The sequence below is a fragment of the Ylistrum balloti genome, unplaced genomic scaffold, assembly GCF_031769215.1.
Source record: "Ylistrum balloti isolate Yb309-2 unplaced genomic scaffold, AGI_CSIRO_Ybal_v1 Utg369600, whole genome shotgun sequence".
Taxonomy (NCBI): Eukaryota; Metazoa; Mollusca; class Bivalvia; order Pectinida; family Pectinidae; genus Ylistrum; species Ylistrum balloti.
In genome coordinates, this window is record NW_026781881.1 from 114415 (window position 1) to 129682 (window position 15268).

At 34.2% G+C, this 15268-nt stretch overlaps 1 protein-coding gene across 1 annotated transcript in view; it reads right to left on the minus strand.

The window, feature by feature from the left end:
* Nucleotides 1-9271: 9271 nt before the first annotated feature.
* LOC132545890 (uncharacterized) overlaps nt 9272-15268 on the minus strand; it is a 29435-nt gene continuing 23438 nt past the window's right edge. Inside the window, exon 3 of the mRNA XM_060209567.1 lies at nt 9272-12943. Coding sequence (XP_060065550.1) covers nt 12870-12943 — 74 coding nt within the window. The 3' untranslated portion in view covers nt 9272-12869. The remainder of the gene's footprint in view (nt 12944-15268) is intronic.

Sequence of the window (15268 nt, forward strand, 5' to 3'; positions counted from 1 at the left end):
CAGAAATGAAAGTAATATTGACGTAAATGTCTGACATCTATATTATGTCAGTATTTTACGTCGTAAATGTCTGACATCTATATTATGTCAGTATTTTACGTCAGATTTTCGTCATTTATTAGTCAGAATTGGTCAGAATCTGACTTCAGATGCGTTACGTTGCGGATGCTTTGAAGAATAAAAAAGTAATATTAATAAAATAAATCAAAATATAGTTCCTCTTACAAATTTTATTTACAGCATGATTGCACAAAAAATTATATATGTATCATGACAATAATCAACAAATTTACCAAAATGACAAGAGCGACAAAAGAAATTATTCATGACATGATCTTTGTTTAAATATAACAAAACTAGTCTTAAAGACAATAAAAACAAGCTTCTGTATATATGAACTCTCGTGTGTAAATTTTCTATCGAAGTCATTATTTTAACACATGCACAATAGAAACAAAATATTCATTTTCTTTTCAAGATTTTACAATAAACAAGAATTGGAAAAAAAAACTTGTTAAAGAAATTATTGTAATAAAATATTGAAAACCTAATTTATAAATACATACACAAAAAGCAACCATGAAACATTCCTAATGCACAAACTACAAAATGTTTGAAACATAAAATGTTCATATTTATTCTCTGTTAGAGTGAGCCCCTAACAAAATTAATGTATATTTTATTATAATACCAGTAACCCTTCTTAAAATTAAGATTTGAATACCATATTTCCCATGAAAAGTTGACAATGTTTTTTCCAATACATGAATGTCACAATTTGTTACAAGAAGGACTTCAAATTATTAAATACAAATAAGAGGAGATAATAAAAGAGGAAGTTTTCCATGAAACTTTATGCCTGAAAATAGGTTTGCAATATTAAATATTGATTGTTGGTAGAGATTCATGTAAATAAATGTTGATAACATTATTTACTGGTGTCTTCCTCCTCCTCCACTTCTCCTGTCGGGCACATGTTTTAATGTGTACCCGATCACTGCTTCCAGGTCAGCGTCTCTGCAGTCTGTACACCTTTGTGTGCTTTCTGAAAGGATCAATGCAATAGATCTTAATACTAATGTAACATTTGTTGTTCTTTATTTTTTTCTAGTATTGCATTTAATGTTAAAAAATATTGCAATGGGGAAGAAAATTTATTCCTTTACAGATTTAAAGAAGAATGTAGAATATGAATATTCTAACCAAGGTGAAGAAGTTTGGGTTATAATTTTTTTTCAATTTCAAAATAATTTTGTTAATAAATAGTATACATAACAAAATATATAACATATTATAAATAAATAGTCTAAACTTAGTATTAACAATGGGATTAAGTCTTTTCCCAAATGATACCGGTATATTTTAAATTAATTAATATATTCAATTTTTTTTAATAATAGGATGGTATTTTTCAGTTTATAATAATAAAGAGAGAATAAAGAAAAGAAAATAAACCACTCATATACTCACTCCCACACTACATCCACAACTACTTAAGTATACTAAATATTATAACTATAGGATTTGTATGTATATATTATTACTTGTAAATTGAGAATCTTTTAGTTTTTTTTAATAAGAACTAGTATGATAAAGTATAAAACTACTAAATTCATCTGACATTCCAATGATACCATAAAGCAAAACAATAAGGTTAACATTTCCTAATAAATTATATACTGAATTAACATGATGTCTAACATGTGAGTAAAGAGGACACTGGAAGAAAAAGTGTATAGCATCTTCAAAATTTGCACCACACATACAGGAGCCATTTGGGTTATAACCTTTGAAGCCTCCGTAAAGACCCCAACTAATACACCCTTAGGTAGAATATCCATATCACACATACCTACATTTGTACATTAACTATTTTTCTCCCAAAATATCAGCCAATTTTGTCAAAATATTGATGTATGCACAGTAAACCTGGTTAAAAAATCCCAAAACAATTCAACTTGTGAAAATGATTTATAGATACGTTATATGAAAATTTTAGCAAAAAAGTGCTGTATACATATTTTTGTGTATTCTGCATGGCTAAAAGTGGAGAAAATACTGCTGGTTATTGCATTTCTTTCACTCGAGTTGGTTATTTTTTTTAAGTTACAAAAGATACAAGCTTTAGCGAGTTTCTATTATAACTTTTAAAACATAACTAGCCTATCTCCAGTGAAAAAAATACCGTATCCGGTGGCCACGAGTTGTGTAACCTCGTGTAATCTGTTTCCACCATGATTTTTTAAACAGCTAAAAAGTCAACAAAAAACAAAAGTAAAATTATAACGGTGCAAATACAGACATTGAGTGATAAACCAACTCACCTTTTCCGAGAATGAAGCAAAATAAACCAGCTGTAGACAGAAATCCAAAAGTAAATGTAAAAAATTCAAAAACCGATGTGACCTCGTTTCCCGCCGTAACACTCGGCGCCCGCTAGAATTTTAAAATGACAGGAAGTATGAACGAACTACTCCGGTGATAATATTCATATCGTTCCATATTTTACTAAAAGTAGTTGAATTTTTAAATTAAAGCATCAAATAGCCAACAAAAGCTTTTTGTTGACACAGAACAATTTCTTATCGTGTAGATGTATTTGTGATGATTTTATTTTTCGAAATTTCGATGTGCCATTAAAGGGAGGTAACAAGAGAAAAAAAACCCCACCGGCTCCTTGTGATGTATTTTGGGATCTGGATTTTAATCAGATTGACATCAACCGCAATATATACCAAGATATTTTTTTCATTTATACAGCTTGGTTAAAATTATGAAGCTGTAGAAAGAACTGCTTAATGAAGGATAAAGAGTATCATATCACATGAATGTTGTTTCAATCATGACAAAACTAGAACTGAAGGGGCGGGAGGTGGGACAAGCAGTATTTTCTGTAACAGTACGCTTACCCGAGATCGTTTCTGAAATCAAAATCAACATTTTGTGAACATTTTATTTTCGTCAGGTTTTCTGGCCACTTGACGTACATCTGACGTTTTACTTCTGACATCAATTTGACGTCAGGGTATTTACGTCAGATCTTCGTCAAATACTCGTCAGTGACGTCCTGACCATCATTTGACGAAAATATGACGTAAATTTGACGTACAATGCCTGCTGGGATGTGACACCACTTCGGGCTTATTTGGAATTGGAAAAGGACAGGCCCTTAAGAAGCAAGACGAGGACGGAACAAGCGGCTCAACTTATGTCCAGAGCATTAACTGCAAAAGAAGTTATAGAGACTGGAGAGTCCATTTTAGTTGCTCTATATGGAGGGCCATCTGGTGAAAGCCTGGATATCTTCTGCTATAGAAAGTTTACTACCAAAGTTAGTGCAAGGATGACCAGCAACAGTGTCCAAGTCCAGTCTCTGCCACCTACGTCAGATGCAGCAAGATTTCACATCGTGAGGGCTTATTACCAATGTCAGTCATGGCTTGAAAATGAAATGGATCCAAAGGATTGGGGCTGGTGTGTCACACTAGGCAGGCTTACACCTATCAAATCCAATCTACTGCCTGCACCTGAACAACTTCTTAAGATCATAAGATGCAGTTGTAAAACAAACTGCGAAAGCAAACGCTACTCCTGTAGAAAGCATGGCCTTGACTGTTCAACTGCTTGTACAGAATGCAAGGGGATTAACTGTGCAAATTCAACATTAAAATGCATATGCGCTTGTGTGGGCCGGATGAAAGTACATATGCGCTTGTGTGAGCCGGATGAGAGTGCATATGCGCCTGTGTGAGCCTGATAATTCCCTAAGGACATTGCTAGAGACAAACCGCCAAGACTTTATATCGTATATAAATATATAGTTTAGCTCTCATGAAAAAAGGTAATTTACTTTAAATGGAGGTAATTACAATTCTGTTTGATGTTATAGTATAATGTCTGTAATATTTATGTCTTTTCTAGAAGATGAATTGGCGTTTAAGGGATATTATCATATATCTATTTCAAATCTTATTGCCTTAATACAATGCGATATTTTTTGTCAAATAACCAACTTTCTACCTATTTTGAGAAAATAATTATGTTAAGTCATCTTTCCTAAAAATCAGTTTCTATCAAATATATACTTTTCCCCTCAAAAAGCTTTTAGATCATGTCACATTTACGTTGGATATGTTATTTTGGAAACAATACAAAAAATTTAAAGGATTTTCAGGTTTATAAATCAAGATATTATATATCCCTTGAAAGGGCGGGGGAAAAAAAATCACGTTTTGACCAAAGGGAGGTAATTTATTGGTTATTGTGACGTCATCTTGTATCAGACGCATTTCTTTTTTTTTTATGTAATTTGATCCAATGATGAATATCCTATCCTTTGGTATACAATTCATTTAATTATTTTGCATAATAGTGTTTACCTTACCAAAAATATTACCCGTTTTCCAGTAGTATTTGCTGTTCTCAAACCAACATTTAAAAAATGCGATTTTCACGCATTTCCACAATTTTCACGGATGTAGATTTTTAATATGATATACTACAATAATAGAACTTCCAAAGTTATCAATAAAGAATTATGTTGCAATTAGTTTGGGGTTTGCCCTATTATGGGGCTAAAATGACTGCACTATAACTCTGTCCTGAGCTTTCACAATATACACTGGATGAGATTTCATGACAACGAGAGAATTGTATGCTGTTCATTCTTCTTAAAGTGATGTATGGAAACGGATAATGTAGTTGAGGCAGGCGATTTTCATATGCGATACTCGGCACTTCATCGTCTTTCGACATAAATGTGTACAAATTATGGTGCCCAGAGAGCACGGACAAGGGAAGTTTACGAAAAATCAACTAAGGGGGAAGAACTCCGAAACTATGCATGCGAGGCGGGCAGTTTTTATACGCAACCCTCCGTCGCCTTGAGATATATATGTGTACAAGGACTGACAAAGTTATGGCCCAAACATGGAAAGTTTACAATGGAAGGACGTACGTACGTGCGGACAGACGAACAGACATCGCGATACCATAATACGTCCCGTCATACGACGGGCGTATAAAAAGAAAAACCTCTTCAAACGTCAAGGAAAAAACTCAAGTGTGGCCTTAACTGGAGTATGCCAGTATGGTTTCGGATCCTGAAGAAGGATATAGAAAAAAATGAGATTGTCCGGCGGCGAGCTGCCCGCTCTGTCACTAATCACCAAAGGAGTACCTCTAGTGTTGGAGCCACGAACATTTGCCTATCTTGGAGGTCTGTAATATACAAAATAACAGTGAACCCTATCTCTGTACTCTATTCTGATCTTACTCCGGATGTCAGCCTCTCGAGATACTCATCAACTTTCATTGCATAATCTTTCCTGTGAAATCACTGCAAATGACCGTTTGAACATCACTGTTCCCTCAATATGTTTGCCCTGGTCATTATGGTTTAAAGTTGGTATCACCGAACCTCTTTAAAATCCAGTAGCTGTCTTTTTCGCGGTTATATCAGTATTCAGACAAGGAAGAAGTTTAAAGTTTTCGTATGAGAACAATGTGAAAAACAAAGGAACTAGTAGGCAAACGAACGATAATTAAACATTTATAACTTCATGTCGTGCAAAGAAATAAAATATTCTTTTTAAAAATCGCTTTGACGACTTTTAAACATCCTCATAATTGTTCATCTACGCACATCTTTTGAAACTATGTGTTATGAGTTTGTCCGTCGGTTGACAACTTTTGTTACACAATAATTACTCCGACACGTGGTATTTGAGTTAAATTTTATTTCTTGCCGTGGTTACACAAGATCCTGTTCAAGTCCACCCCCATCTCCCGCTTAAGTTCCTACTTCCCTCTACAGGCCCGCACTGACTTGTCTAGCTCCCGAGCTCTAGCCTCCAACCACTCTCATGCTCTTCTCCCGCTACTCTCCTGCTACTGTCTATTGTCTTAGTATTAATAATACCAAAACACTTCAATTCCAACTAAGCCCCGATTGGATGACAATACCCCACCCCGCGAGGCATATAATTATCAAGGCACGTGCAAGCTCATGTAACCTTATCTCAGGGATCCCGATGTACTTTACCATCCAGTATGCTATCTACTCTGATCGACGATCCCTCCCCAGCTATCTCGCTACAGTGGCTAGGTGCGTGAGGCACACCCTTGATATCTAAGGGCTACCAAACTGCCTGTCCATCACAGGACGTTAACCCTGGTCCAGTGCCTGACTTTTGACACCTGTTGTTATTGTTTCCAGAGAACCTGTTGTACTTTAAATTTCTGTTTTAAATTATATTCTCTAAATTGTATTTCTACTACCCATTTTGTTACACTTTTTTCACGAAATCGTGATAATGGGAGCAGGCCCTTGAATAGCGAATCAACTGCGATATGTAAACACCATATGTAGGGGATGCATGATTGTAGCAACCTAGAAATGGAAAATTCACAATAAGGAAATTGAAATCAACAAGCTTTTCAAACAGCTTGGCGGAAAGTTGTCCATGTTGGATACATTCAAATATTTTTGTATTACAAACCGATCCATAGATGTGAGTCACAGGTAGTGACTGATTTAGTAGATCATAAATAAGTTTAATTATATAGTTTCAGCTTTTAGGGGGTGTGGTCATGCATCAGATCCCCACTTGTATAAACAGCATTATTAGTTTTATGGTGCGTGGTAAGAAGACAGGACAAAGATATATGCATATTAAGGTCACTGTGATTTACTTTTAGAAAAAAATTCGATGCCACTTTTTTTTGCGTTTAAAGGAGAACCAATTGTCTTCTGATTACACATACGGTTTGATGTTAGTTTCATACTTTACATGGAATAAGATGGCGACGAATCAAAATAACATTTTTGCTTTAATGCTTTGAAGTAAATTGCAAAAAATCCAGGCGTTTCTTAAATTGTTATGTGTAAGATTTGTGACAAACAGAATCTGCCCTACCCTGAGGGTATAACAGAGAAATCTCCAACCCGAGGAGTGATTTTTAGGCTAAACGTACTCGGTACGTATATAGCCTATTGCGACGGCCTTTCAGACAAAATTTACCTATCCTGGCCTTCTCATTGGCTGAAATATCGAAAAGAGCCCTCTAGCGGCAATTTTTTGCGTTAATAATGCCGCGATCTTTCAAATCGCTATTTTAAAAGCATCCAAAATTAGTTTATTTTTAAATATTAATACGATTACTGTATATTTCAAAAAAGAAGCACAGTGTGGTTGAACTATTGATAAATTTTGAACAATATATTTTACGAAATATGCTCACGGACATCCCCGACCTCTGCTGCTGAAGAAGATCGAGCTGACGTTATTCTTATCGCCTGCTGTGAATATTCCTAGAAAACAATCATATTTACCTGAAGTAAGCAAAAAATGGTTTCTTGTATCTTCAAAGTTTATCGAAACTGCATTACTTGATTTACAGTGTATTTACCGTATGGCGGGGTTTATGAATCCTACACTGTACGTGCGAGTTGGCGCCAAGCTAAGAAGCTAGTCTGGGGGCTTAGTTTGAATTATCAACTAACAGCACTTATAAACAAACAAAACGTACAAACATCAATTTTGCTTTAATCCTTGTCCTTGCAAGGTCGTCTTAATATATAACATCAATTTACCCAGAGACGTATATATCACATGTAATATATACGTCTCTGATTTACCTCATTAGATGTCACAAAATTGGACTGTCTGTCCCACGCGCACACCCGCCGATATGACACTTTTGCAGGTTTTTCACACCCACCGCCATGCCACTTTTTCAAGGTTTTGAAGATAAATATGTGGTTGTATGTATTTTGTCATTTTTTTTTATCTATTTTGATTTGTTCACATTATTGTCGTCAAATTTGAAATAAGAATTAAAGAAGATATAAAATTGCATAAAATTAAGAAAAATGGCCTCTGGTTCTCTTACTTTAGTAATTTTTGCATTCCAAAGTGTAGGAGTATGGGGAAAGTAATATAGCTTAGCGGTTATTTGTGAACATTTTGCAATACGTTTAGCCTCTCAGTACTTTCTGTACTTTGATTTGTTGTTGTTGTTGTTGTCGTCAAGAGCCTCGGGTTGGACTACAAAAAAAAATTCGCCCGAGGACTGAAGATTTCTCTGTCAAACACTCTGAGAGTAGGGTATGATTATTTTTCTCCCATCCCATTATTTACGCCATGACGTCAACAAAAATTGGATTTGTTTCATGGTTTACAATCCAGAAGTATTTCCGGCCGAGCTTCCGGTTTAGCACGTGCTAATCGGCACGAAGCTGTATCCCCTAGGGGGTGACAAGTTGATCTTTCCCGGCTAAAACGGGAGACACGGCTGTGAATGGTGGGAGAAAATATTATCAACAGAATAAGAAAGATCAACTGCTTCAGGTTGCCACTGATCTACCAATTCCTTTTTAAGTCTTTATCAGCTATTTACGAGAAAGGTAATGGATCACAGCAAATTTGACATTAATGGAAATAGACATCACCCATAATAGGAATGGTAAAAAAAATAGGAAAATTCATTCTTTTTACTTCACGAAACCGGAGAAGTATGAGGCCATTCTACTATATAACAAAAGCGAAGTTACCATACGAGCGATGACCTTCTTGTACTTTGTGAGAAGCATATTGTTTATTACTTTCCCAAAGGAAATTAATTTTGTTACATTTGATTTAAGTTACGTCCATTAACACGTGCGTTACGTGCATCAATGCGATAATGAAATTATTTATAAGGAACGTAATCAGGTAAGCACAATTTAAAATCGAAAAAACAGATGAACTGTATCATCACTTTGACATCAACGGACCAGACCACATTTGATTACTGTAGAATTAACCAAATGAATTGATTACGGTAAACGGGGGAATTGAATTGACGACATAGCTAAAATGATCCGGCATGAACATGTAAGTGATTCAATACGTTTTAGATTTTATCCCGTGAGACACAAACCGCCACCGGTAGGAGAATATAGTATTATACACCTCTGTTCTTTACCCGAGGTTACCATATCAAATACTTTAATGACTGAGCTATCACAACAAACATTTTGTGTCAGAAATATTATGTTTGATGATGTGATACCTTAATTTTATGACCAGTGACCTATGAGTAGTGGTGATGGTTGCAAGGGGCTTTAATAATAAAAAAAAAAAAAAAAAAATTATCAACCCCAAACCATGTATTCAAATGACTGTATACACAATCCAACATTTTCATCTGTTAATTTACATCATAACAATTTTGCAAATTTTACAGTTGTGTAGATAAAACACAAAAAAATCAACAGAACACAGCACAGTAACTTTTTCTTAAGAATTTATTATCAACAATAAAAAATGCAATCAAAATGAACTCAGAAGCTGATTGAGAAGTAATCCTACACGTCTACTACTTCTAGTGATGAACTCAAATCACTGATAATTCTTCTATTTTCAACTCTAATGCTGCTGGTGCCTTCATCAGGAAACACAGGAGTCTGACTAGTTCTAATTGACATGTATACCAGGACCAGACTTATAAATAGAAACAGATGCCATTTTTAAGCTTCGTTAACAAACATGGATATGACATTAGTAAGACATTAATCTCAAGCTTGGCAGTCAGAATCTCATTGCCGAATTTTAGTTTTACACGACCAAATCTTACAAAGTAATACAAAACATGTATGTACATTTCACTTGTAACAAATTTCATTGGGTTATTTAATAAAACTAAATATGGAAATATATTCAAAAGAGAAAAATATAAAATGGCTGCCCCAAGTGCAGATAGTTGAACTACAAACATTCCTCTGAGGTTCTTTAGTTCATTGCTGTACTGATGGGTACCAAAACCCTTTTGTGATTGAGAATCTCTTTATACATAATGTACCAGCCCTGTGTTAAACAATAAGTTTCTACACAAAGCTCTATGTTATTTCCAAAGCCTTCGTCCTGACTCCTATTCTACACAGCAAATCTAATACCCATACCTACATTATTGTGGATTGGGTGGATAGGATCAACATTGCATTGAACTATGTATTATGAAATTGTTTGTACATACAAAAGTAACCTTTCTATATGAACAAATATTTGGATCCTTACATTCTTCAAATGTAATAACTAATATTCCAAACACAATATCAGATATGTCTAAAGTCCTGTTATAAACAATCACAAAACAAATAGACGGGGCAAGTAGATATCAAAATGACTTTCATAAGTATATATCATAATACTGTAAGTTATAAATTAATCTACATCAGACTTACGACATTAAGTAGATAATGACGAAAAAATAATGGAAAAATAGATAAATAAAAATAGTGTGTATATCACACACACGAGGTTACAAAAATAGAAATATCATCCCTACCAGATTTAGGTCTTCAGTTCATCGAAATGATGAAATATTCTATTTACAATGCTTGTGTGTATCCTGTATTTGTCCTTACCAACAAAACTGATGATTGTGCTTTGGTAAAGGTCAAAGTTTGAAAGCCTTTACTGCTAAATCAGAATAAGCTACTTCACTATTCCATCACTGGGCATCAGTTGTCAGGCTACTTAATCAATGCGTACAACATCCAATGAATGACAATTATAATTTTTTCTAAGTAGCATAAAAAAGAAAAACAACCCAACTGTCAAAATGTAAATATAAGAAATGATTTTTGTCGTTTATTGGTGTGTAAACTGCATCTGTATTTAAGATTTAAAGATATTTCAACATATTAAATTCACACCCATCATTATAAATATCTGTAAAAAAAAATTGCAGTTTACATACCAGTAAACAACAAAAAAGAAAACTTATTTCTTAAATCATTCATGTAAAATCATTGTTTAATATATTCAAAACAACATTTATTTTCAACTTTGCCAGCCTAACCTCAGATCGTCAAGCTGAATAAAGCATAACACTCCAGTATGTAATCAACAGAAATTCTTAAGTAATTAGTCAATTAAAATTTCATAGAGAATAAAGAAATTTGAACTGGACTGAACAGTCGGTAAAAGTGAAGTAAAGTATTAGGAATATGGGACATGAATTGGCCTAATGTGGAGTGCAAGAAAAAAAAACCCAACTATAGCACATATGCTGGGAGGGAAACCTTGGATGGTCATCAAGTGTGTCTTAAAACATGTCAGTAAATCGAAAATATTTGCTTTTTGACATCAGTCTTAATTTAGTGAAGTCCTCTATATTTACAATATTTACAAGACATGTAGTTTGAAATATCAACATGAATTAAAAAAAAAAAATAAACATTAAAAATTGGAAGTCTGGTCTTCTTCCACAAACCCAGGACTTGGTGTAATCAGAGTACATCATCCAAAGATTTAGCTGTGAAAAGCAATGAATGAAAGGCCACAGGTTTGACATGATAAAAACACATTAAAACAATAATTGCTTTTTAAGTTTTAGGTCATAATATAAACAGTATTACAAGCTCCAGCCTAACCAAATATTGAAAACTAAATAACCATACATACCCAGCAATAAGCCAGAGTCTGGTAATAAGCCCACTCACATTGATCTGTTCTGTTAATACAAGATATCCTAAAGGTATCTTGGCACCCACCATTGTTTGATCTTTATATGCTCGTTGAAAAGAGGATCCCCCCCACCCCCCATCGGCCTCTATTTTGGCTCTTGATGATATTTGAACATTCCTTTGCAGACATAGCGATGATAATCTTTACCTGCCAAATCCAAATGGCCGCCTGGAAGCCATTTTGTTTCTTCTGATCAGTCCCAAAATCAAACAAACACTAGTTGAGACCAAAGGGAACATATGTATGAAATTTGAGAGACATCCATTCAATACATACTACTGATGCAGAGAAATTTAAATAGCTCACCATCTGTTGATGGTAATAAGCCCACTCACATCGCCTGTTTATATAAATACCAACAAATCTAGATCATTGCACTGTAATACAACACAGTATTTATACATTGAGGTTTTGACCAGTCACCTTGGTTATTGGAAGATAAATATAGTGAAAAATGAGAGTGGACGATCTCATATCTATCACTTCAATGACAACAATTTGGTATTCTCAATGCTAATGAAATTGAGTGAGACTGGGGTCAAAGTTCATGTACAAAAGCATAGAAATATAAACACATTATTTGAGTAACAGTTTAATTATTTCATCAAACAGGATAAGATGAAAAACAAATGCTGATATTCCATGTGCAAAAGTAATTTGGAATTATTAATGTATATTTCCACCCTTGCCAGCATTTGACAAATCTACAATCCCACTTCCTTCTCCTCCTAATGAAGGTCATTGATCATGATTATAGTGTTCCAACATTCTAAAATCCATTAATAAGAAATGATTGATGTCTTAATGTATTAGGCCGATGCTAGAAACTCTCAAACATCATTTTATGTATGATTTAAATGTAAAATATGTAGGTAAAATGTGAACAGAATGATTCCTGGTGTTAGTAACAGATTTTTACAGGGATCATTTTATTTTCTGTATCTAATGACACTGCTGAATGAATAAGGAAATCTATTATTTTATTTTTAATTAACCATTATCTCCATGATATTCACTGTCATATGTGTCTGGTATAATCAGAGTTATCTCCCTTATGACATATACTTCTACAGCCATACTGACAACCAGGAACCGAGGATAAGGCTGTTGTTGACCTATTTTCCTGTTGCTTAGCAGCACACAATAAAAGATTCTCCAATGACTTCTCAAGCTGGAAAAGCTAAACACACAGAAGTCTGTGGAGCAGTAAAGCTTATCTTCCTAAAATTGGATTCATCTCCCTTCAAGCAAAATTTCATTGCTCAGGCACTCTATTGCCAAGCCATAGCAGCGTCTTTTAAAAACCTCTGCTCCACACCTTGCCCTAGAGACTACTTTTGATTGGTTGGGAGCCAGCTATGACCCTTGACCCTGCCCACTAGCCCCAGGAGGTTCATCTTGTGGGGGCTTTGTTTTACTGTCTGGAGAATCTACAAGAAGGAAAAAACAAGAAATTGGTAAAGGATGAAAAAGAATGACAATACTTTGTTAACAACTGGAAAGTTCGATAAAATGATTTGGTTGAAAAAAGTTACCATTCTTCCTGCCCTCTCCTGAACCATTTTTTTTATCATAAAAACAGGAAGATGAATGTTACAGAAACATGGTCACTATCAATAAAGCACAACATGGTGTATATTATATATGTACAGAAGATTATACAAGACTGACTAGGGTTTTGCTAGACTGTTGTTGTCTCAGGTGGATGATCTAACTAACAATGACAACAGACGATTATTGTCTGTGATTGTAATTACATTTAACCAACATAAATAACAATAGTGTGTGCTCTACTGCTGTTATCTAAAAATAGCCTTGTGTGGATCCATGAAAGTCACCTAACATAGTCACAAAATACTTTCATCCCTACATAATGAAATTACAATAAAACAAGTTCTGTTTCTATTGGAGACAAATAATTCATATAAATTTATATACATTAGGAAGTTGTGCTGAGGGCACAATCAGATTCTGCCTTATAGGAAACAATTTGACCTAAACTGACTCAGTAGGGAACATTACAATGAAGGTTAATTACAATTCCTAATGACCTGATTACACTACACAGGGGCCTTCAATACAAAAGTTTTGGAAATGGTTATTACAAAGGTTTTACAAATCAATATTGTGGCATGAAAATGAGATATCTAGATAGTAAAGATCGCCTTATAACAAATAAATCTTTACAGAGTGACAGAAATGGTGATACAGGTCCCTGATTTACTCCATTCCTGTATCATCATTTAGATTGATCATGAGAATATTTTGTCCAATTAGTAATTATAACAGCATTTTCTGGTTCATTTTTGTTTTTTATACGTCTGTATACATGTTTTGGGGTTCCCCGACACTCAGTGTACATGTGGAATCAGGAATGCTAGGCCTGTAGTCACATCAACACTTCACTCTGTCTTGTAACACTGCAGATGTTATCAGTAATGAATGAAGGCCTAGTAACTTGCAGAAATCTACTTTCTGGTGTTAAATCAGTTACAAGAGGTCCCATGGACCTGCATTGTTTGACTAGCTTCTTTTTGAGATAATTCCTTTACAATGTGATGCTATTGCACTGAACCAATAAAAGATAATAAATAGAGGATATCCTATAGAGTCTTCAGTAATAACAGATATAGAGGATATCCTATAGAGTCTTCAGTAATATAGAGGATATCCTATAGAGTCTTCAGTAACAATATAGAGGATATCCTATAGAGTCTTCAGTAATATAGAGGATGTCCTATAGAGTCTTCAGTAATATAGAGGATGTCCTATAGAGTCTTCAGTAATAACAGATATAGAGGATATCCTATAGAGTCTTCAGTAATATAGAGGATATCCTATAGAGTCTTCAGTAATATAGAGGATATCCTATAGAGTCTTCAGTAATATAGAGGATATCCTATAGAGTCTTCAGTAATATAGAGGATATCCTATAGAGTCTTCAGTAATAACAGATATAGAGGATATCCTATAGAGTCTTCAGTAATAATATAGAGGATATCCTATAGAGTCTTCAGTAATATAGACGATATCCTATAGAGTCTTCAGTAATAACAGATATAGAGGATATCCTATAGAGTCTTCAGTAATAACAGATATAGAGGATATCCTATAGAGTCTTCAGTAATAACAGATATAGAGGATATCCTATAGAGTCTTCAGTAATAACAGATATAGAGGATATCCTATAGAGTCTTCAGTAATATAACAGATATAGAGGATATCCTATAGAGTCTTCAATAATATAGAGGATATCCTATAGAGTCTTCAGTAATAACAGATATAGAGGATATCCTATAGAGTCTTCAATATAGAGGATATCCTATAGAGTCTTCAGTAATAACAGATATAGAGGATATCCTATAGAGTCTTCAGATAATAACAGATATAGAGGATATCCTATAGAGTCTTCAGTAATAACAGATATAGAGGATATCCTATAGAGTCTTCAGTAATAACAGATATAGAGGATATCCTATAGAGTCTTCAGTAATATAGAGGATATCCTATAGAGTCTTCAGTAATAACAGATATAGAGGATATCCTATAGAGTCTTCAGTAATAACAGATATAGAGGATATCCTATAGAGTCTTCAGTAATAACAGATATAGAGGATATCCTATAGAGTCTTCATAATATAGAGGATATCCTATAGAGTCTTCAGTAATAACAATATAGAGGATATCCTATAGAGTCTTCAGATAATAACAGATATAGAGGATATCCTATAGAGTCTTCAGTAATATAGAGGATA